This window comes from Pieris rapae, chromosome 15 (genome assembly GCF_905147795.1).
Source record: "Pieris rapae chromosome 15, ilPieRapa1.1, whole genome shotgun sequence".
Lineage (NCBI taxonomy): Eukaryota > Metazoa > Arthropoda > Insecta > Lepidoptera > Pieridae > Pieris > Pieris rapae.
In genome coordinates this window covers 3,404,384-3,430,423 of record NC_059523.1, presented here as the reverse complement: position 1 = coordinate 3,430,423, position 26,040 = coordinate 3,404,384, and the positions used below count along the sequence as shown (strand labels likewise).

The window sequence follows — 26,040 nt, the reverse complement described above, 5'->3', positions numbered from 1 at the left end:
TTAGTATTGGATTTTGTCGACTTATTTCTATATGTCTAAACAGAACATTACTTCTATTATATAAACAGATAAAACGTTCATAGATTTTGAATTTCATAAAATATTCATGAAATATACAAATTCTTACGTGCCAACCCTGTTAACCATAACATGCTAAGTAATTTATAGGTAAACATTTACTTTTAAAACAAATGAGATTATTAATCCCCTATTCATAAAGAAAATAATAAGTTTAATTACACCGCTTTATCACTAATCCCTTTTTTTATCAAAGCTTAAACACAATCATCCTATCGATCAATCAATTAACTTAAAAAAATAGACATGTAATGCGTAGTAAGTAGTTTTTTTGGATATATGCACTACGAAAATAATCATAAAAATACATTTATTTCTTCACATCTTCATCTATATACTCCTCAAAATACAAAAAGCAATTACTATCAAGTCTCGTTGAAAAACATCTTGGCATAACCCAACTAAACAAATTACACACTAACATTTAATATTAAAATGTCTTATCGCAAATTAAACATCAACATAAATTAAAAGTGATAGTTTTATGATTTCAACGCAGCAATAACACACGAGAAACTATTTTATTAAATTTCATACGCTATTACATTGAAGATTGCATTGGATTTATTTGGCAGACGAAATATAGTGTTAGAGTTTTGAGGTGCGAAGAGGTTTGACATTTCACTAAAACTAGAAGTCGTTTTCGTTTCGACACTTGATAGTGAATACTGAAGTCACTTCGCCGTCTGCATTCCTTTTGAGAAAACTTTCTAGTTGTTTTAAAATTAAAATGGTCTTCGAATGCGATTCCTAATAATAATGATCCTGATAATAATGATCAGTGATAGTGGATACTTACTCAAGTTATGAGGAGTCTAGCGAGTGCGTTGCGGTTTTATGAATTGAATTGTTTCGAAGGACTCTAAGTCAAATTGGATCGGAAATAACTTGAGAAAAACAGCCTCAAAAAACGCTCTTTGAGGAACGGAACGACTTTTCTCTCAAAAAAGATATATTTTTAAAAGCAATCAGACATTTAATGCTACATAAGGATATTTTTTCACAGTCATCGGTTACACAAATCGGAACCACACTTACACCCTACAGGCATTCTTTCAAATTATTTTGTATTATAGTTAACTTCCTTAACTGTAAGATTTTCCGAAATAAATTGCATTTTAGCTTGCAAACGGATGAATCGATTTCTAAAACAGTTGGTCAAGCCTGATTAAAAATAAATTACAACTTCAACTTAATAAATAAAATTACAAACTGTCTTGTTTTCAAAATAACTCTTTGTCTGCTCGAATTATTTTGTTCATATCAATTTTCAAAGCAGCGTCAATGTTCAGCCAGTATAAAATCGAATCACTCCCACCTACCATCTGTCTGTTTGTCGTAATTATTTTCTATGTAACAAAATTATTCATCAAAGGAAAATACAAACATATGGTGCCAGTTTTCTATTCACTTAGTAAAATGCTTTTAACAATATGTAACGTATAAATTAGAAATTAATTTAGAAATAAATTAGAATAAATTATTGCTTAGATCCCCATACCAGACCACTGCGACGATGCGCTAACAGATTATTACCAAGATCAAAGTCATTCAGGTCAAATTTGGGCAAAATCTAAAAAAATATGAACGATTCCATAGGAACAGATGTGATTGTGCTAATTTTATACTGGACACAAAGCTACAGAAAACACTGCCATGATACCCCAACTAAGGCCTAGTGTAAAACTCTCATATTCTATTATCACTTAAACGCTTCATACTACACTGACGAGAGTTTTAACAGCCAAAATAAAAAAACTACAGGTAACGATAGATCTTCTAAAATAATTGTCTTTGTTGAAAGCTATGTTTGAAATATCGTCTTTTCGGTCACTGTAACGTCTGACCACATGACGTATAGGCACAGGAATTGTAGACCTAGGTAAGGCAACCTACGTACTATACGGTTTTGCGATTACCTTGTTGTGTGTGTGCTTTACGATCAATCCGACATGTAAAACGAATTAAAACACAAAAACGCACCTAATACTGTCCTCTATTCCGTTCCGTTAGTAGCGATCCAATTTTAAAAGCGATCACGGGTAACTAATTATCCAATAAAACGAATAAAAGCTTTTAGATCTAATATTACAAATCGTTACAAGAATAGCACAGCCCTAACCAGGATGAGGAAAGGTTGCCAACAAAATGGTTCGTCGTTCACAATATTTTTCACGCTAGGAGATTAACATATTGAAATATAAAAACACTGTCAGTAAAATACCAAATAAGACAAATCGATAGGTTAATCGTGCATGGACCATGCTTTAATAACAATGAATCGTCTACTACTAAGAATAAACCAGTGTCCTGAAGACAAGCGGTTCTCAAATGTAAACTACGTAAGTACGTAGTAAAGTTAGACGCGTGCGATTAAAAATTGCTATGTTGTTAGTCGCGCGTGTAGAAAGTGCCTTAGCTGGCGTAGAGCCAAAACTTTGATATTGTGCATACTTTCGTTGATTCATCCGGGGATTATTCCGTGCCACGGGCGCGTCATATCTGCTTGGATTGCTTGATTAACAAATTAATTTTAATATTCCACTACGGCATTAGAGTTATATTGTATATGCTTTCGAATAACTTTCTTACAAATACTACGCGTAAATAATATTTTCGTTCCCAAATTAAAGAACATGTTTTGATGATCTTTATTCATAGACTTTCCGCGGTCACCGACTTAGGAATCGGGCAGACAATAACCAATTCAAATTTAATTTATAGCAAAGCATGGGAGACTATATCTGGTACGTTTGTCTCAAATGTTAATGAAGATATAATTCCTTTACTTTCAAAGCCACCCGTTGGCTTGCGGTTTGGTTCCCAGCTTTACACGGTATGTCGTTTACGTACGCTGTTCTGTTTGTGGTATGTGGTTGTAAAAGTTTATTTGTATGTAAATTTCATAATATATTTCAATTCCCAGAAATTTTGACGTTGCTCTACGCGAGTACTTCACTTTTGTCAATTGTTATACGACGATAGCTGTAAAGGTTTATTTAAAAGTCTTACTATGCTCTATCATGAAAGATCCTGAAAATCAATTAATGTAAATTAAATCAACACTTAACGACACCAGTAAATCGTATATGAATTTGAATTACATTCATCCTAAAACGTAAAAACGTAATAATAGATAAAATAAATAAAACGTAAATAATCACACTGGCGTATATTTTTTTACAGACAATCTTATTACAAAACCTCTCGGAATGTAAGAACCATTATAAAACTTGCCCTTTACTCTCAAAATAGCCAAACCGATTTTAGCAAATCTGTTCACTTTTTCCACGTCTAGACAAACCAATGTAGGTCCAAGATTTATACTCAAAGCGGGAACTGAATCAAAATAGATTTACACGTGTACAGAGTTCCGTCGATATATTTATTTTTCCTTTCAGCCAAATTTTTAAACAATAGTTGTTACTGGGAAACAAATGATTTTTATATTAAATCTTACGATTCATTATAAGCTTCGCTACAAATCTTGGATGACGACTGCAAGGGATTTTTAACTAACATTAAAACTTTGATTCTTATTTGCGTTGGCTGATTAATTTTAGAAATAATTACGAACTAGCAAAAAACTTTGATTCAATCACAATAGTAAAAGGCTTTGTCTTTGACAAAACATTAATTAAGAAGAAAACAAAGTATCTTTTGGTACATAAATTGTTAGTTAATTAAAACATTGAAAACAACTAACAGCTGCGCGTATCAATCAATGATGGTTCACTGTTAATGCTAGAATCATTAGATGGAATATATCTATAGTATATGTAAAGAGGGATAGTTTGTTACGTGTGTAGGTAGTAATCTCTATATCCACTGGACCGAATATAGTTATTTTTAATTAGAAAGCCATGTTATTTGTGTGTCATGGGGTATATATTTACCCAAAAACGTTTTTCGTCAGATGCAAATCAGTCGAACAGAAACGTCTGAGTCTTACAAAACGGCTGAGTTCTAGTGAAAAATTGTAGAGCTTGATATTTCTTACAGCTGTTAGCGACAGCATATATATGCATTATAAAATATTCAATAAAGTATCTATGTTATTTATATAGACTGTTATGATGTGCACCGCCTCAAAGTGAATAACCAGATGGTATTTGTATAGAAAATACTGATCTTTGCGACGTTCCTTGTCTTAGCCAAGTCTGTGGCCAAAACCAATCAACAAGAAAAAAATGAAAAATTGCTTTCTGGAAACCGTTCTCGAAGAATATTATATATAGGAAAATGTTCTAAAGCCTTAAAAAATTATATTGTACATGATTCATAAACAGAATGAACGCAACATTCGAACACGGAAACAAACGTCTAAATGTGTATTCTGCCACTAGTCTATCCGCGAATATTGTCAGTTAAAAATAAATTGTAAAATCGGCGACGGCTTAGTATAGAATTTATGTCAAAAACACTGCGATCGGTATTCGTTACGCTCCAAAACTTGTATCAACTGTTGATATACTATTAAATTTGAATAAGTCCGGATGCCTACTAAATTTTTCATGCAAATTACAAAATATCAATTTTATACGTATGTTTTTGTTTTTGTACTACTTGTTAGACTTGTAATGAATTTATGATAACTTGTTATTATTTTACAATTTTATTATGCTTAAAATTATTATTTATAATTTAGAGTATAGATTATTTGATGATTGTATTTGTTAAATATGTTTTACTCGATGTAAGTAAGTCGATTGACTCGATACCAACATTCACGAACAAAATGACGAGTCGTCTTGAGACGATCAAAAAGAAGCGGGGGGATTCGGACGGATCCGCTTGACCAAGACGGACGTTAAATTGTAAGCTGTGTGGTTGTTTAAGGATAAGAAGTGTTGGAAATATACTTAGTTATTGTTGTAACAAAGCAGGCGTTTATTATTATACACCGAGAATCGAATAGAGAGAATTCATCGCAATTCAGAAGCGGGACAAGACCCAATCTAGGGTGCGTACAAGTGTTTTATACGACTATTCATGTTATTTCTATAAATGATTAGAAATCGAACGCCCCACGTGCGCTTTGGCTACTAGAGATTATGTACGTCAATCGAGCCATGTGTGCTAATTAGTTAGAGGTTATGTGTGCCTACAATAGGAAGCCAAGTGTGCTTCAGATACTAGAGGCTATGTATGCCTACCGAGCCATGTGTGCTTAGTCGTTAGAGGTTATGTGTGCCTACAATAGGAAGCCAAGTGTGCTTCAGCTGCTAGAGGCTATGTATGCCTACCGAGCCATGTGTGCTTAGTCGTTAGAGGTTATGTGTGCCTACAATAGGAAGCCAAGTGTGCTTCAGATACTAGAGGCTATGTATGCCTACCGAGCCATGTGTGCTTAGTCGTTAGAGGTTATGTGTGCCTACAATAGGAAGCCAAGTGTGCTTCAGATACTAGAGGCTATGTATGCCTACCGAGCCATGTGTGCTTAGTCGTTAGAGGTTATGTGTGCCTACAATAGGAAGCCAAGTGTGCTTCAGATACTAGAGGCTATGTAAGCCTACCGAGCCATGTGTGCTTAGTCGTTAGAGGTTATGTGTGCCTACAATAGGAAGCCAAGTGTGCTTCAGCTGCTAGAGGCTATGTATGCCTATCGAGCCATGTGTGCTTAGTCGTTAGAGGTTATGTGTGCCTACAATAGGAAGCCAAGTGTGCTTTAGATACTCGAGGCTATGTATGCCTCCTGATCTGTGAGCGTGTAGTAAGTTAGAGTAGAGGTCATGTGTACCTAGAAGAAGCAAAACTAAAAAAAATAAGAAGCTAAGTATGCCTATAAAATGTATACCTTAGAGCGTGTCAACGTTAACGAAATCATTATTGTATTTTGTTTTCAGTCAAGGATTAATTTCAAATAAATGAAGTTTATTTCTTTAAATACTTAATTTTGAAATGTTTAAAAAAACATATATCCTTATAGTTTTAGTACGTCTAGACAATGAATTGATATACTAACATAATAAAATGATATTTAATTTTTGAGGTATGGATACTGATGAAGCGATGACTCCCGAAGGCTCGCCTTCTCGTAATGATGAATTTCAGAGAAAGCGTTCACGGTCTTCCTCCAAGGCAGCAGCTAAGTCTAAGAGAGGCAAAAAGCGATCAAAGAAGAAACGCAAAGAGTCTTCCAGCTCCTCCTCCTCCAACAGTGAGTCACCCCGTAGTTCACGGTGTGCAAGTAAGAGACGATTCGAAAAAAGGTAGTTGGTCTACTGAACAGGTACTGCATATATTTAATACCCTTCAAGGGCATAAGTGCAAGACAAGTAATTTAAATAATAATCTTCTCAACAATGTAATACCAGAATTTGATCCGTCAAGTAAAACTCAGAATATCGACTGTTGGGTTAGGAAAGTAAATGAATGTGCTTTAATCTATAAATGGGACGAGAAGCAGACCATACATTTTGCTCTGCAGAAACTGTCTGGCTTGGCAAAGAAGTGGTTCGAAGCCCTTCCTAGCGTTGTTTTCAATTGGTCAGAGTGGCAGGAGAAACTTACAAGAGCTTTCCCAAATGAGCAAAATTATGGTCGGCTTCTCGAAGAAATGTTATCTCGCAGTACTAGTAGTAACGAAAGTTTACGTGAGTACTTCTACGATAAGTTAACGTTGTTGAACAGATGTGAAATAAGAGGCAAAAAGGCCGTCGATTGTATTATCCACGGAATACTAGATACATCTATTAGAAGCAGTGCACAGGCACTGACTTGTCGCGAACCGGAAGACTTGTTGAATTTTCTAAGCTCCCAACGTCCTATATTAGAAAATAAAACATTCAATAGGAAACGTAGCGATAATACGATAGTTCGAACGGGTAACACTGCATCATCCTCAGGCGAAAGTTTGTTAACTTGTTTCAATTGCCGCTCAAAGGGACACCCTTACCTTCGATGCCCTAAACCTCTTACGAAATGTGTAAAATGCCATCGGGTAGGCCACAACAGCGATAATTGTAAACTAGAGCCGTTGATCTTGCGAAATGAGCCTAAACAAACGGATAACCAGGATAGAAAATTTTTAACTATATCTACCCTCAATAACAACAGCGACAAATTTTACAAAACGGTTAAGGTAAACGATAAGTCTTTAACTGCATTTATTGATTTCGGCAGTGAATGTAGTTTAATCAGGGAATCTGATGCTCAAAGTCTGAATTTAACTAAAAACTCAACGGAGTTGCCAGTAATCAAAGGGTTCGGGAACTCTAAAGTATTTCCAGTATATAGGACCAACGTCGATTTGAAATTAGATGAAGTTGAGGTTAATGTAGAGGTACTGGTGGTTAGCAATCATTTCCTTCAGTCGGCTTTACTTATTGGTCAAAATGTTACTGAACTTCCTTGTGTTACAGTATTTAAGAATAGTCGTCTGTTAACTTTTTACCAGAGCCCTGATATCGATACCATACCAGAGCCGGTAAAATGTTTGAAGTTAAATCTTGATAACGATACCGACATTTCATTATCACGGTTAGTTGAAGCTACCGCATCTGACGCTGACTTCTGTGGAGATATTTATATTGAAGGTTATTGTAATGGTGAGCCTTGGAATGGAAATGGAAAGAGCATTATTTGCACCAGGGAATTTATAGGGTTGTTGATGGAAAGTGCTATTTGCCCGTGACAAATTTATCTGGTCAAAATCTCACATTATCCAAGAAATGCCCTATTGCTAAAGGAACTTGTTTTGTTGAAAAAGATAGTACCTATGTAAATAAAGTAACCAAAAATAATTCGGAATATGAGCCTTTACTAATATCTGACATAAATGTTGGTCCCCAAGTTAACAAAGAGGCATTAGTTAGACTTCATTCGCTTTTACTCAATTATCGAGATTGCTTTGCATTTAATTTAGGAAAAATAGGTTGTATCAGCTCAACTAAAATGAAAATAGACTTATTGGATGACAAACCTGTAGTTTACCGACCGTATAGATAATCCTTTTCGGAAAGAGGTCAGGTTAAGGAGATAATAAATGACTTGTTGCAAAATGATATTATACAAGATTCTAATTCAAATTATGCCAGTCCTATTTTATTGGTAAGGAAGAAAACAGGAGAACAGCGCTTATGCGTTGATTATAGGGCTCTCAATAGTAAAACGAGGAAGGATTGTTTCCCTTTGCCGATAATCGATGATCAATTAACTAACCTTAGTGGCAATAGATTCTTTACATCGTTAGATCTGATTTCTGGGTATTATCAGGTGCCGGTGGCGGAAGAGAGTCGTCCATTGCCTGCGTTCGTGATGCCAGATGGTCATTATGAATTTAAAAGGATGCCGTTTGGTCTCGCGAATGCTCCAGCTGTATTTCAGAGATCAATGAATACAATGCTGGGTAATAAACGTGATGAGTTAGCGTTGGCTTATTTGGATGGCATTCTTGTGCCATCGGTTACCCTGGAGGAGGGATTTGAGAGGCTATGAGATTTCTGCAGAAGGCATACGTCCTCACGAAAGTAAGATTCTAGCTGTTAAAGAGTTTCCTGTTCCTCAAAACGTACATGAAGTCCGTCAGTTTTTGGGACTAGCAGGATATTTTAGAAAATTTATCAAAAGTTTCGGTGAGATAGCCAGGCCTCTTACCAACTTACTCAAGAAGGGTAATGTTTTTAAATGGACAGATAAAGAATTTCATTCGTTTAATACCTTAAAAGATAAGTTAATTGACCGACCAGTTTTAGCTCTATACAATCCTAATTTTGAAACTGAGTTGCATACGGATGCAAGTTCTCTAGGCGTGGGTGGGATATTGATGCAATGGCAGCTGGAGTCGCGTGCTCTCAAGCCAATTGCTTACTTTAGCCGGCAAACCACCCCGGAAGAGCGTCACTTGCACTCTTATGAACTCGAGACCCTTGCAATTGTTTGTTCGTTAAAGAAATTTAGGGTATATTTGTTGGGGATTGAGTTCAAAATTGTAACAGACTGTAACGCTATTCGAACTACATTAACGAAACGCGATTTAATACCCCGAATAGCTAGGTGGTGGTTTTTAATAAGTGAGTTCAATTTTAGTATAGAATACCGGCCAGGCATCCGCATGACTCATGTGGACGCACTGAGCCGTAACACAAAATTAAAACCCGAGGTTATCGATAACTCTGCAGTTACAGTCTACAGTATCGACACTGATAACTGGCTCTTGACTTTACAAATGTCAGATCCTGAGATATCCCGAATATATAAAATTCTTAAGCCTGAGTGTGATGAAGAAGCTAAAGATATTAAGAGAAACTATTTAATTAAGAACAGTAGAGTATATAGGAGAGTTGATGATAAGCTCTGTTTAGTAATTCCTCGCAGTGCTCGATGGCAAATATGTAAATCTAACCACGATGACGCAGGTCATCTAGGAATATCAAAGACTACCGAGAAAATTCAATCTGTTTTCTGGTTTCCTAAGTTACGTAGATTTGTAAAAAAGTATGTTAAGTCTTGTATTAAGTGTGCTTATCCTTATGATAATACGTCTCGACATAAGAATGGTCAGTTGTATCCGATAGAGAAGGTTAACATCCCGTTCCACACCATTCACATTGACCACTTGGGTCCATTTGTCAAAAGCAAGAACGGCAATGTTTACATTCTCACCATAGTGGATGGATTTACCAAGTATTTGTTTGTAAGAGCTGTTAAGGATACAAAGACTAAAACAACTGTTAAAGTATTACAAAATATTTTTTATGACTTCGGTTTACCATCCCGAATTATATCAGATCGAGGTACCTCTTTTACTTCAGCAGCTTTTAAATATTTTTGTGATACCCATGGTATTAAACATGTTTTGAATGCTGTTGCGTGTCCCAGAGCCAACGGCCAAGCCGAAAGATATAACCAAACGATATTAAATTCACTTGCAAAGTATTCTGACGGTGAGGACGAACGGAACTGGGACATGTGTGTAGGAAAAATTCAGTGGGGAATTAATAATGCAACAAACTCCACCACTCAAAACACAGCTACGGAAGCATTATTTGGAACCAGATTGAAAGATAGCCTAAGTAATATGTTAGATATAAATAACGAGCCTAATTCAAACCTTACAGAAGTGAGGCAAGAAGTTCGTACAAATTGAGTCTAGTCAAATTAAACAAAAACATAACTACGATCAAAACAGAGTTCCTGCCCCGACTTATAAAGTAGGGGATTTAATTAAAATAACTAGAACTAATTTTAGTAATAAAGGTAATAGTACTAAGTTAATATCAAAATTTATAGGCCCCTTCAAAATAGCAAAAGTTTTGGGCAATGATAGGTATAAAATTGTCGAAATACCTGGCTTTAGTAAACGCAAAAATAAATTCGATAGTGTGGTTGCGGTAGACAGGATTTGCCCGTGGATCAATATAAATGTGTCCGAACATAATGATAATTTAGATGCAGTAGCTAGCAGCAGTAGTACGTCTGATAGCGAAAGTAACAAAAGTGACAAATAAACTATCACACAATCAATCTGAATCCAAATAATAGCCGAATGTAATGATTGTAATAATGATGTAAATGTAATGAATATATGATAAAAACCAAATGTATAGATAGGTTACAATTAGTTCACATGAAACTAAAATATTTTAAATAATTTATAAAACCTTCCCATGATTATATACCGTGCGTCAGGAGATCGCACGTAGTCGGACGGCCGAATGTAATGAATTTATGATAACTTGTTATTATTTTACAATTTTATTATGCTTAAAATTATTATTTATAATTTAGAGTATAGATTATTTGATGATTGTATTTGTTAAATATGTTTTACTCGATGTAAGTAAGTCGATTGACTCGATACCAACATTCACGAACAAAATGACGAGTCGTCTTGAGACGATCAAAAAGAAGCGGGGGGATTCGGACGGATCCGCTTGACCAAGACGGACGTTAAATTGTAAGCTGTGTGGTTGTTTAAGGATAAGAAGTGTTGGAAATATACTTAGTTATTGTTGTAACAAAGCAGGCGTTTATTATTATACACCGAGAATCGAATAGAGAGAATTCATCGCAGACTATAACCTTAACTTGAATATAATATATATATATATATATATAAATATATTTAATTTCCTTTAGAATTTATAATAGATTAAAGTTTACATTGATTTTGAAAGAAATAAAAGTATTATTTATTTTTTTAATCTCCAACATGTTGTGAGAGCACGAAACTCCTCGCTGATGATCCTATCCGGTGAAAAAATAAAACTCAGAAGAATGTTGGCTGACTTACTTAGGATAAGTTTTATGGTAAAGCATAATGTTTTTACTGCAATGGAAACGCATTTGCACAGTTTTGCGACTTTACTCACTAAACTTCCTTCATACCTCTAAATATTTAAAAGACCTCAGAATCAGGTAGGATTATACCAGACCATTGATACAACACCTAGCACAGTATTATTGCTATCACAATCAAATTCACTTTCGGGAATATCAATCACAGCGAGAAATAGTTTTATTCACCTCTCAGGCGCATGACGTCAAAAGCAATCGATTCTGCATGTTCTTAAGATCTATTTTTATTGGCGGCACTAGAATAGGTAACCTTTGCCTCAGGTATGCGATAGAGGATTATTGATGGGGCGGGGTTGATGAACTCATTTATCTGCCATTTGAAATGCAATCCGGAAGGAATACCAATGTAATACAACAAGTTGTGTAACACCCGCTTTTAACAATACCATCTAGTACGAGATACAATTACACAAGATAGCGAGTTAATACAAGAAAAGATATTTCTGTACAAGAGAAATATAACAGACACAATCACAGTACAAGTATTGAATAACAATGTGCGGGGTACTGGTGGAAATTGTAGTAATTTAACATCAATATAGCAAAATGCGATCTTTAGTCAAAGGGAACAAATGAAAGCTAAAAGAAAAGGAACTACCGTATAATATCGATACGAAGACAGAGTCTAATAATCTTTTTCCCTCCACACAAAAAATAAACATTTATTTTCTCCGGGGCTCAGTCGATACAATAAACTATATCTATATTGGACTCTTATCTTAAGTGTACACGCGGGATTATTAGCTTTGAAGATTTTTTACGCACAACAATTTTGGTTAATACTGGTAGTATTACTACTAGAACTAATTTCACACAACGGAATGTTATAGGAGCATGTACCCAATCACACACACACGCACATTTAATGATACCAGTAACGAGAGATTTAATAGAGTAACAATAAAAACCGTTTTGAATAACAACATATTACGACCTCTCTTTCTAAATAAGTATATTTGAACAAATTAGATATTGGACTGTTATTTCATTGCATTAAAACCAGCGAAATAAACTGTCAATATCCATTTGGAGCATCTAGGAGAATGACAATAAAATAGGTGTCATTTCGACCTTAAAAAAATATTTTCTAACTGAATTGCCGCTACTTACTTTTGTAGTTAAAAATGTAAAATAATATCGACTAGTGAACGGGAGATGGACAGACATCAGGCCGGCGAGCATTAGCGTGACAAATGAGCGCAAATGCTGATCGAAAATAACGACGAAATGCTACCGAACACGTGGTAACCTCACTATTGTTAAGACCGCGCACACACGCCGCTATAATATTAAATACATACGATCCTCACTCCGAGAGATGTTTGGAAGACGGTATTTCTTATTACTTTTGTACATAAAAATAAGTTACTTAAGGTATATATCGATGCACTTGATATTGTAGATACCGAAAACTTTAAATTAATTTGTTAAATTGTTAAATAATTTATTAAAGATTGGCATTTTATTGTTACTCTGTAAGCTCGAGATAAAAAAGCTCTCGCACGGCAGGCCGTCCGAGTTTAAACAGTTAGAGAAGATAGAGCTTTTTTTCAAGTAAAAATGAGGATTAATTATTATTACAGGAAAACTTCTTTAACAATCCTTTTAAAGAATTGTTTTGTGGCGTACCAATGTTATTGATTATAAGCATCTAAGCATTTCATTATAATATATTTATAGCATCGCATTAATCCTAAGCATAAACCATATATTCAATCTCCCATACAGGAACAAAATCTTAAAATAGGAATTAGGTCACGTTGATCAGTTTTACGAAACTTTGTACTTAGGGAAATTGCCTCATAAAAATAATTATTATTTGATGTTACCTTTAAGTAATTACCAATTTCTTAGTTAATGGTTTTTATCATTCTTATCCAACATCTCATCAATATAGTATACGATGTCCGGTTGTTTCAATAATTTTTCCTGGACGCTTTAATGAAAATGGGTAGAACTGTACAATGAGACCGCAGAGTATAGCCGAATCCAAACTTCAAATTAATTTATAAACGTTCCGTTTCCCGGGAACAATCTTCATTCAAACTTTCGCTTTTCACAAATTGCTTTCGGTAACGTTACTAACATTTAAGTTTGCGTTATTATTCCGCAACTTTGAATTTTCAAAATAGTTAAGAAAATTTAATTTCTCTTACAGTAATTATTAGCGGCGAATACTTAAGAATTTTAAGTCGTTTGCATTCTATATCTCAACTAAACAAAATTGTGTAGTTTATATAGAATTATTGATAACAAACAGTTACGGATTATTTAATATGGTAATTGCTAGCAATAATCTAATGCTTTTTAAATGAACAAACCAAATTTATTAATTTTACCTAAACATTGTGTAGCTATAGAATTAACATAGATATTGAATAATTAAATTATACATTTTCTTAAATGTCAAAAAAACTTACAATACAATGAAGGAAACATATCTGTATTAAACTTAAAACGTATGAACGTACATAAAACTACTTTCCGTTTACTGTTTCGGCCGGATACGAAATTTAGGAATCGTCGTCTTAGCCACAAAAGCGGTCAACCTTTATAAATTACATATTATATTTAAAAATAGCATATTTCCGAGTAAAGCGTGCACCAGGCGACATTAATAGCTTGTTACATTGATTTACATCCACGGAATGAATTATTACTTCATACTTGCCATTTAGTTTCTTAAGAGCAATAAATAAATAATTAGAGACGGATCTTATGCATTAAAAATAACATTAATACACTAAACTATAAAAAACACTTTACGGGATTTTTATAAGTATCGGTCGTAAAAAAGCCTCGAAACTATAGAATGCAGCAACGATTTGAGATTCAAGCAGTGATTTTGGCAAAAGATACTCTCAAAAAACACTCGTTAATAGGTAACACTAATGTTACACTATACATATAATCAACTTTATAATTATATAGTTTAAAAATTTAATGTTTATAAACTTTATATTATAAACATTAAATTTTATTTGATTAACTGACTAAGTTCGGTAAAGAAAATTTCCTTGGTTGCCTAATTTAGCATAATAGTGTATATATGTACACTTTTAAGATGAATTGTTCTACAATTCTAAGACCAATAAAGAACCCGAGACAACATCGAAACTTTTTCGCACATAAGCGTACAAAATTCGTGCTGTCAACGTGACAGCTGCTGTCATGCCTGTCAGCACTCGCGTTGTTGTGTGATTTATTGCTCTGTAGATAACAATTGTTTACTTGATAATATGCAGATTAGGTAATGTAGATGGACGCGTGGGTTACATCAAATGCAGCTTTAACATTGTACCTACTAAATTTTAATTATTTAAATACAGGTTTATACTAGCATGTGTTTAAATTACGGCCTATCCAATAAACGTCTTTTAATAAAAAATATCACGAAACAGAAACATAAATCTGAGACTCTTTTTCTTAATTATATATTCTTGAAGAATATTAAGTCCATATCAAATATATAATTTCTAATAATTACATTATTTTTATTACTTACATTTTTCAGTAGCATTGTAATATTCAGCCAGACGTTGTACATTATGTACGAATACTAATAATATGAGTACAAATAATATAAAATCATAATATCGTCAAGGTAAATTGACTTGACTGGACCGAACAAAATGAGTTTTTTTGAAAAACATATAGTAACTTGTTTATTTTAAACATGTTATGGTTATAAAATATGTTTAACTAAGCTAGGTTTAGTTTTATTATAAATAAAGATATTTTAATAACAAGATTAGTTACGTAACGGTCACAAAATAAGCTAAAAGCTGAAGTGAATTGAAATTACATATGACTGAATCAGGTGTAAAAATCCTGTTTTATATTCATAGTGCATCTAATAAAAGCATGCATATAATGTATTAATTTACAACATACTATGCTATCAAAAATACATAAATCACAATAAATTCTACATATAAATAGGGTTTTAAAATTACCAAAATTGTATAGTTATATTTTTAAATTGAATTAGTTATCCAAACACAATAAACAAAACGCAATCGGAATACGAAACCAAATCAATTACGTACGGACTAATTATAATTGCTTTATTAAATCCAATTATACGGTCCAATTCAATTAATTTATCACTTCAAACATATAAACATTTTCGCGAAAGATCAGAGGTTAGTTATGGCTTTTTGTTTTATTGAAACCTAATTACACATATAATGTATATAATATAATATATATATATATATAGCTGTTCGCTATACGCCGCTATACGACCTCAATTCATTAAGAAAGTTTTATCGTATTGATCCAAACTTTAATTCCTATCAATAAACAAATACGAGCAAATCATATACTTATATTCTCGTCAGCTCCCTAGTTAATAGGGCTAGGACGCTCATCTTTTGTACATTGGACGCTGCGGTTTTTTTTAACAGATAACTGGCCCCTTTGCCTTTGAATACCTTTATTAAATTTCATCATTTTATCTATCTGGTTCTATAAATTATCTAAGTACTATTATTATTTTGTGTGTCTAATTATATTATAACTGTCTTAATTATAAAACTAATTGTACGAGATCAGTTCGCAAGTCATCAATTTGTATCACGAAGAAATTGAGTCACTTTGAAGATATTGGTGTAACAGAAATAACCACAGGTCACTCTTTTGGCTCTGCCGCTGATCAAACGTCGATGCAGGGCTGGCAAAATTATAAATTTCTTTTCAACAAAAGGAGAGGATGCTCATGTGATGTTAAGTCCGCCGCCCATGACACTCACATTGCCTTCTTTTAACATATTTACTTGATAACATCATTGATAGTATCAACATTTAATATTATTCTTTTATATATATGTAAGTAATTTATAGCTACCCAAAATGGATGAAACAAGAAAACATCGCTTTCGCTAAAAACCTCCTAACTCTTAAACATTATGAAAATTAACTTGGAATTAAATCTATACTTAATTTTGAAATTTAAAGAGACTAAATATTTTTGATATTTAAAAGCCACATTAGATATCCGTTGTCATCCCTGGCAACGCCTTACAAAGATTATTTTGTTTACGCGTGTCAAGCGCAACGTGCGTTGCAAATTATCTGCATGCCCATACATCTCTGTTAAGTAGCTTTGATTTATTTGCGTTTAAATTTGGAAAATGAATACGAAATCAGTTTTGGTATCGCGGTCGATTTCGCTACTGCCACTTAAGATTCACAGACATGTTTACTCATTCCGCTGGCGGTCCGAAGTGAGTATCGGCTTTAGGAACGAAGAGAACTTCTCTTGTTTCAAGGAACAAGATTAAGTACGAACTACCTCATCCATCTATCAACGAATCTTTGAAACCAATTGATTTTTATGAGATAAAATAAATCTTGCCTTTTATGACATGAAGTCATAATCTATCTATAAAAATAAATCACAAACATATGTTGCTGAAGGCAAGACTCAACCAAAAACATCAATTTACAGACAAAACTAAATTTGTATATATAAATGACAATTTAAAAAAGTAACCTAAAAGAATCTTGCTTAGGATCTAAGCGACATTCCTTCCGTATAGAAAAAAAAATATTTTGACACTATATAAAAAATACTTACCTCCATATTAATTTAACGGCACTATAAAATCAACACACACAAAAATCCTTGCACGTCTGATACCAAATGCTCTCTACAAAATTTTGCACCATCAATATCACTGATCTTGAATTTAGATAAAAAGTATGACGATTGTCAAAGCGACATGTAATTATGGTGAAATTACAATACAAACTATACGCTGGAATCGACAACCTTTTTTTATCTGCTTAAAGGAACCACGTGGTATGTTCTAGTTATTACACAATCATTTTCGTTATTACTTATTAGGTCCGCAAAAAGTTTTAAGATGTCGTTAACCTTAATTATATATGATAGATATACAAGACAGAAGCACTTCTTATTCATAATGCGTCAACACTAACGCACCTATGGCTTAGTATTTGACACAACATTGTGTTCCGAGTTGAATTTGCATAAAAACATTTTGCGTTGGTAGACATGGAGCTGATTGAATACTTTCCTTAAAATGAACATGGGGACATGGGGTCCCATTAGAGATAAATGCCATTGCCCCAAGATAACTATTGATAAAGACATCTTTAATCACTCATATCTCAATATTATATTCATTAGCAAAGGCAAAATTACCGTCTTATTTTTTTGTATTTATGAATTCCTAAATGTCAATCTTTATTTTCCTTCATGTTGTCTATGGTATTTGCTTTCGACGTAATAAAGAATAATACATATTGGAACTACTTGAAATGCTTCAACAAACATTTAAAAGCATCATAAGAAAATTATATTATATGTATACACGCCCTTATTAGACCAAATGCTTACTGCAAATTGCTATTTCATTTAAATAAACAATTTCTAATGGATAAGACACTTTAGTGTTGTTTATATAAATCCCTGGCCTTCGTTCTAGCCTTCATATCTGAAATGGCCTGGGTTATATCGCCCGTCTATTATATTATGTCGAGCACGTGAAACAAAACAAATTGAATACTCCTTTGCAGTCTTTAGAACTATACTCCAGTATTAAATAGATCTACAGGAACACAGGGGAACATGCCATGGAAAGGAGTCGTTCCCATATCAATCACAAACACACATACATCTTCACAAAAAATGCAGGTGGTATAAATGTTTTTTAAGTCAAGAAGAAAAATACATAATATCTAAAATCCTCGTATATTTTAACATTTAGATGATATATTTCCATTCCTGAGGCAAGTACACTGTGGTAAATCTAAACATAGCTCTCACAGAAATCCATATTCACTGTGTACCGGGGCCATTTGGATCGGAATTATTCGCATTTAATAACGATTTATCGTAATTCAAATCGTTTTGTATTTATGAGGGGATTATTGTTTATTTATTACCTAATGATAAAGGGCATATAAAAATATGCAAAATAAGAATAAAACTCTTCAACTCATTGGGTCTTTCGGACTTTTCGCATGCAGTACTGTCTTCTTTAAGGTGCTTAACACAAGCCATCAGAGTTTCGGATTTCTAAATTCTACCGTTGTATTCTAAAGCCAACACGGTACTTACGTCTACCATACTGATATTGAATATATATCGTTTCCTTATAATATATATTATGTGTCATATTTCATAGAAACAATGACATTTTATAGAAGTATCTTATCATTCTGGATCTTAATTCTAAACGTAAATGATGTCAGGATTATTTAAATACGCGGTTAGTCCAGTTCCAGTTATTTATCCTCGCCACCTAAAAAGTGTCCATGCCCTGGCCCCAGACCTCTGCTTCCCCGAAGAAAGCGTTTAAAACAGATGGTGATCCATCCCTGCAAGTATTGGACCCGATCTCCTCTAGTTATTTATAAAAGCGTATGTCCCGGTCTGATTTAGAATAATAACAAAAGAGCTCATTGACATCTACGTATAGACTTCTAAAGTTCTATCTGTATATCTATATGAAGCAAGGGCATGCACTCTACATTATAAATGCATTATAACCGAATCGGAGATGCGGCCAAGGTTTACGAATTATGCACTTGATATGTTTATGGCTGGTGAAATATTCCAAACATGCCATCCAATCAATTCCGCAGTACATTTCGAATGCATTTCAATGACATGCATATTATGTTGGGACCTTGGTACTACGAAATAGTTTATGTAATATAGCGCTTGTGACCTATTTTATGGTTGGTAGCGAAAAAATGCAAATTCAAGAAACAGTTCCATATTACCAAGTACCTACCAAGGAAAAAATCCAAGCATACATCTGTGATGTTCATACCAACTTAAAGAATTTTACACGAACAAATCATATTTTATTATTGACTTTAAAAAAGATCATCCCTCCCATGCAAAAAGTTTGGATGGGAGTAGTCCCTTATAATCCACTTTCTAAAACCCCATAACCGTCCAATAAAACATACACATTGTTTAGTTCTGTCATTTATTTAAAGTCTGGGTAATTCTTCTGAGCCTAACCGAATAAATTATTACGGGCGATTTAAACGTCTTTAATTATACGAATATTATAATTTTTTAAGCCAAATGACATTTCGCGTTCGACATACGACTAAGTTGATTTTATAAGCGTCACCCTTGATGTAAAATTGAAAACAGTGATATTCAGATCATCAGGCGCTTTGTTATTACAACAAAAATTATACTGTACAGACTATTACTAGTAAGCGCAAGTTAATCTTACAATAACAGTTTACAAAAAATATCCACATAAAAGGGCAGAAAATATCATAGTACTACATAAACACCTTAAGAGAAGCTGTTTTCTTCAATTAATCGTAAAAATAACGACACTTATCGTCTGAGAAATATGACCCGCCCACCTATTATTGTTATACCGCAAATGTTTCATGTCTATATTGAACAATTCGAAAGCACACTTATCATAATTGTCTTAAATTAAACAATAAAACACTTTAAAATGCAAGAATAGGGTTAGAAAATTAAAAATTACACTTACTAATTAAAATAATGAAGGATAACAATAATGAGTATACTTACTTTTACGACTATTGTATAATTTATAATGTTGTTCGTATGTAGCTTTCGACGTATAATTTGTACTAAGAACAATGGAGGTATTATACTAAATGGAAAGAAACGGATTTTTATTAATATGAATATAAATATATATATTTTTTTATAGAACAGGGGGCAAATGGGCAGAAGGCTAATCTGATGTTAAGTGATACCGCCGCCCATAGACACTCTTAATGCCTCTGGCATTAAGAGTGGCAGAGTGCGTTGCCTGCCTTTTAAGAATTAGTACGCTCTTTTCTTGAAACCCTAAATTAGCCGGTTTGCCGTTACCTTTCAAAAGGCGGGTACTGTGTAAGTTAAATTAAAAAATAAGTGTGTAAGCGCTTTGAACATTAAATTAAATTCTGCTATTCTTACTAAATATGTAGATAGATAATGATATATACACAAAACCTCTTTTATTCTAATTGTACTAAATCAGCTGTCTTACGAAAGAAATTGAAGTCTTTGCCATCCCTAATTGCTCCTAAAGACTATAAGTAGTAGGCATAAATAATAATGACTGACGCAGAACATTCCATATTGAATAATCGACAATCGCGTAGGTGGCTAAATATAATCAACAGAAATATCATTTATATTTTAGACTAATGTATGTTTTATATCAAAGTAAAACGATAACGCCTTTATGTTATAATTAGATATAATGCACAATAAATCTTGCGGAAGTTGCATTCGATTTATAAATAATTTCCAGACCAATTGACAAATACATATATGGTTCGCTTATTAGTATGGTAATTAGACTATCCAGAAGAAATAATTTTCATTTCGTTTTCTCATAGCAAATACATATATGTTTTTTTCTCTTTCGTAAGTAATAATACATATTCTTCAATAAAGCTGCCTAAGTACAAGACAATTTACTTGTGGGATTCAAAGCAGATGAATTTTATTGCTATTGGCAACTCATTAAAAGTCAAGCATATCGGAACAAAGATTTTTTTCCTCAAGTCCAATTGATTTACTGCCGTTTCACCAACATTTACGACGACTTTGTTTTTTGGGTCTTTGATCTTATTTTCGCATTGCTTTCGTGTAATACCCTTTCTCATTTCTTTTAATAAATTCATTTCATAATACAATAACGTAAAAAGCTTACTCGTTTCGCTAAAAGTATATTGCAAAAAACATTAAGTAAAATACAAAACGGCTATTGCCGTATTTACTATCGTTTTGCTATAATTAATATACCTATAAATCTTTAAGTTTTGTGAACGAGTCTACCTAACTTTTGTAAGTTGCAAGGGCCCTTGGAAACTTTTTCGTACTATTATTAATCAGGACTAAAAGATGTGGCCAATAGAACCGCAAATATGTATATCCAATCAGACAACTGGGATGGTATCTTGATTCTTGGCGCGAATCTAATCCCGCCTTTCTGGCTGACACCGCCAGACGTATGACTCACGTGGAAATGTCACTGTGACGTATTGACAGATCCGAATTTTTAAGCTCGTTAGTCATAGACGTAACGTTATTTAAAACAATATAAAAGAAAATTGTTTTTTTATTCTTATTCCTTGTTATTTAGGAACGTCTTTATGGATGCAAAAATAAATGTTTTTTAAACTTAATGTTTTTGGAAAACATGAAAAGGCAAGGCGACCCAAGAACTGTCGTGTTAAATTTATTCGCTTTTACAAATAAATATTTAAGCTGACTTATTGATACATACTTATGTTCAAGCAACTGGTGTTGCGAACCCGCACGGACCTTCAAGAATTTTGCATTTCCAGTCAAACACTTGTGATAATAATTGCATTTATATACTTTCCGTGTCGTGACGGCGTCCATGCTGGATTGTGTCGCTACCTAAAGAATGCCGACGGGGACGATGGCTGGCCATGCGTCATACTCGTGAATGGGTGCTACTTATTCGCTTCGTACTTCGTACACTTCGTATTCGGCTGGTCGTACTTGAATTCGTGTATGCGTGTTCTTTCCACGAGAATGTAAGTGCGTGCTCCTATTTCAGCATGCCTAATGTTGATAGAGGATCTTTGACAATCTGAGACAAATCTGTTTAATTTATATTATTATTATTTTTTACTTAAAATGTCATATGGAACATGGTGTAATGGTAGCAGCTCCTTAAAAACTTTGTGTAAAACAACAAAAAAATTTACGAATGAGATTAAAAATAGTGGCGGAGAGTTTATTGCAAGCTCTTCTCTTCCGCCCTTGATTTGAGAACTGGCTGTAAATGTACTTACAATTTGATTTAATCTATATTATTTATTTTTGCGTTCACAAGTGTACATTGTTACCTATATGAATAAATGATTTTTGACTTTTACTATTGACTTAACAAAAATACTATACGATATTTTCAGAAAAATGTGAAAAATATAATAAATGGATCAGATTTTAAATCACCATGAATATTTAAAACATTAATTGTATGCCGTAAATCATCGAGCGCGAAATTAAACTCGATTCAAATAATCGATTCAGGACTCGACAGTATTAAACGCCATCCTAGAATAAATCTTACCGGAAGCGTTTGAATAAAATCGACAATGGACAAAAAATTAAAATAATACAAATATATGAGACATAAAAGTGTTGTCCCTCTCCCCGTCGCTACATATTTAAGGTACTAATACTAAACTACTCTAATTAGTACCTAATCCTTAACCTAGGTACTCCAATAGTTGTAAATAACTTAGATTACCATTATGATTGGCCACTAGACTAGGTAAAACAAATGTAACCTGCCTCAAATAAAATCGATTAAATAAAAACTTTTCCCGTTACGTCAAGTTTTGCAGATTATTTGCGATATCTACAAAACTTTTTGATATCTTTGCACCGGCGAAATTAGAACGTTATTTTAATTGCAAAGATTTTCTTTTTAATAAAATACCATAAGTATCAAACCTGTTTTTAAAAGATTTAATATAGGTAACAAATACATACTGGTAGCAATTATGGTGACATTTTAGTAAATTAACGTACGTTACGAAAAAAACATTTAGAAAACATCATATATATGCAATTTGACTTTAGATATTTTTCTTTCCAGTCACGCGTATAATCAGCAAAATTGTTTATAATAGGTGTATAAACAGGCCAGATTTAAAAATATTTTTATATTCATATTGGATTAATAGATTGCACTGTCCAATTAATGTGTCCAACAAACACTTTAGGTTATACAATATTGGAATGTTTAATGAAGAGGTCCTTATTTTTATCCTAAGCAAAACACAATATTGTAGTTAGTAAGATTAATCAAATAATGAAGTCTAAAAAAATGCATAATAATGGCAAAGGTTGAAAAGCTTATTACAGGTGGTAGAAATATGCTACAATGACTCTTCAATTTTTATTATTGATTGTTACAGGTGGCAGTAATGAATAGCCAAAAAGATGTATGTATACTATACTATGTATGCATGTGGACAATTTTAATAGAACCAAATGATAAAGAAACTTATATAAAAGAACAAAACTTATATTTCTCACTTGGATATTATTCTGTGTAATTGAAAAGATTATATTATATATAAAGATGTAATTTGTTGTAAGATTAAATTTGCTACAATAACATGAAAATTATATTTTCTATACTGGATTAACTGAAAATTAAATCATCAAACATTGTGCAATTATTTAGAATAGAATAGTGCAACATTGTTCTATTCTAACTAAATTAATGTATTTTTTATGAAATTATTTTAAGAATTCAGCTTTTACACTTTTTTTCTTTCGAAATGGTTTAATTTTTAAGTTAAAGTTTTTGTTTCACGAGTTATCACTTTATTAATTATTTAGCCTCAAAAATCTAAATATTTTAGTGAACAATTTTCAGTATGGCTGTTAAAATCTACTCACATACTTATACATACAACAGAAGAGTATGTGTAGAAGTCTTTGTTATATATGTATCCCAAAATACTAATGATATGTATATTTAACTTTTTATTATAAAATGTTATAAATGTAAACTTTTATACAGTTCCAATAATAATATCTAATTCTTATACTTAGTTAGGCTTCACATTCATCATGTGTGAAGTGGTTAACAGGTTCCTATGATAAAATAATATTAATGCGCCGTTTTACTGTCTGACTGATTAAAATTTCCCGCCGTTTCTCAAAAAGTAATGAACGAAACGTGTCAATCATTACATAAACTTTCATACTGTAATTAATGACTCTGGAGTCTGGCAAACGTTTATTCTTGGCAACAAAAAAATTGAAAAACAAAAAGATCAACAACAGATTGAAATACAGAAGGTACGTCAACATAGCATTTTAACTTTTTGTCATCTGTCAACGTAACCTCAAACACCGAATAACAATAAAGCGTGTATAAACATAAATATCAACAGAATACTTCATTCAATTCAATAGAATCTTTCCTAGATATTACGAAATTTCTGTCACCTATCTAAAAAATATAATAAAGCGAAACATGAACAGAAGAAAACACGGCCATTTTCATCCATATACACAGACAACTTTTGTCAACTAGAGCCATCTAAACACAACTTACCCTTTCAACATCCAGATCAGTCCCTGTACACAGTCTTTTGGCACCACCGCCGTTGTAAGCCATCATGCACTTTTATACAAAACACAATTACTTCACAACGAAACGCGTTTTAAAAAAACAATACGAACACACCGACCGCCTCAGATAAATGTTACAAGCAGACTGATTGAACGATCAACGAAGTACGAATGAATTCTAAAATGAAGCGAGTCGCGAATGGAGTATGAATGAACGGAGCGATAGCTATTTGGGTGACCAGCTGTAGTGATATTGATACGTAGTAATATTACGTATTTTTTTTATTATATTTAGAAGCAACTTACTCAAATGGTAAATAACATATGGACATAGTCACTTTGATCCGAATCCAATAAAATGAAAAGTTGATATTTTGTAAATTTTCTTCCATTTTTTATCTAAAAATAAATAATGGAAGAGCAAGAGTAATGCTTGTCCATTTATGAATTAAAACCACTAAAAAAGGGGCGTGCGACAACGTACACATGTGATAAGTGAAATCCCAAAAGATCACTATACTGGTCATCAGTATAGTGATCACTCCCTTTATTTGCATATTTATATTCACACTGTTTGAACATTGTATACGTAAAAAAACATCTTCGTGACGTTCCCTAAAATTGTTATCATCATGCGCCTTAAGAAGTTACATCTCAATTATTAAACCTAAACTAGTAGCGAATCCATTTTTTAAAATCAATTGTCGTTATTTTTTATGATTTATGATTCGATTAATTATATATATATATATACTCTGTTTGTGGTTATTACGTCTACTAAACTAATCTTACTAAAGTAATAAAATGTGTACTTATTTAGTAACAATCATTGAAATTTTTATGTGATATATGGATAATCTTCCTAGTCTGTGGTAAACCGAAATAATTATATACTCTTTATTAAATGCTCTATGGTATATTGTAAAATGTAAACATCAACGATAGTAAATATAAATAAATTTATTAAAAAAGGGAATTTAACATTTAGTTAATTTAAATTTATCGAAATTTTGTTTAGTAAATCATGAAATATATTCTTACCTAGCATTATTGTTTGTGATATGTGATGTTGTGTCAATAAATATGGTTTTATTATGTTTTATGAATATCTCAGGAATCAGCTAATCTAATGGTATTTGTTACGCTTTTTGAAAAACGTTTTATACATATAAGGCTGGATAGTATGGTGGAATGTAATCAACGTATTATATGTTTATATGTGTACCTAAAAAGTTGATCTAAATAAAAGGCTATATTATTATTATAAGTATAGTGGAAGCTGAAAGAAAAATTGAATGTATTATTCATCCATTAACTTATGTGCATGCCTCAAAATGTTTTCAATAAGTAAATACAATTATAGAGGTGTGTATAAATTAAAGTTATGTTAATTATAATAATAAAATATAAAGTTAAACATTACCATGGTTTTTATTTACATTAAAAAAATTTCGTTTACAATCTTGTTTATTTTAAAGAGGACAGACATATTCAAGATACAAAATTTGTTTTTCATCAATTTCTTCAAATTTTTTCAAATTACTTCTAGTGCCATT

The 26,040-nt window shown here is 32.7% G+C and overlaps 1 protein-coding gene across 3 annotated transcripts in view; it reads right to left on the bottom strand.

Annotated features, from left to right (window-relative positions):
• Positions 1-24,655, bottom strand: part of LOC110994685 (heterogeneous nuclear ribonucleoprotein L) — a 202,157-nt gene extending 177,502 nt beyond the window's left edge. For 2 of the 3 annotated variants that reach the window (XM_045631303.1, XM_045631302.1), the window contains exon 1: positions 24,468-24,655. In XM_045631303.1, the coding sequence (XP_045487259.1) occupies positions 24,468-24,533 (66 nt within the window). In that variant the 5' untranslated portion in view covers positions 24,534-24,655. The remainder of the gene's footprint in view (positions 1-24,467) is intronic. The other variant, XM_045631304.1, reaches the window with a different exon arrangement.
• Positions 24,656-26,040: the final 1,385 nt, after the last annotated feature.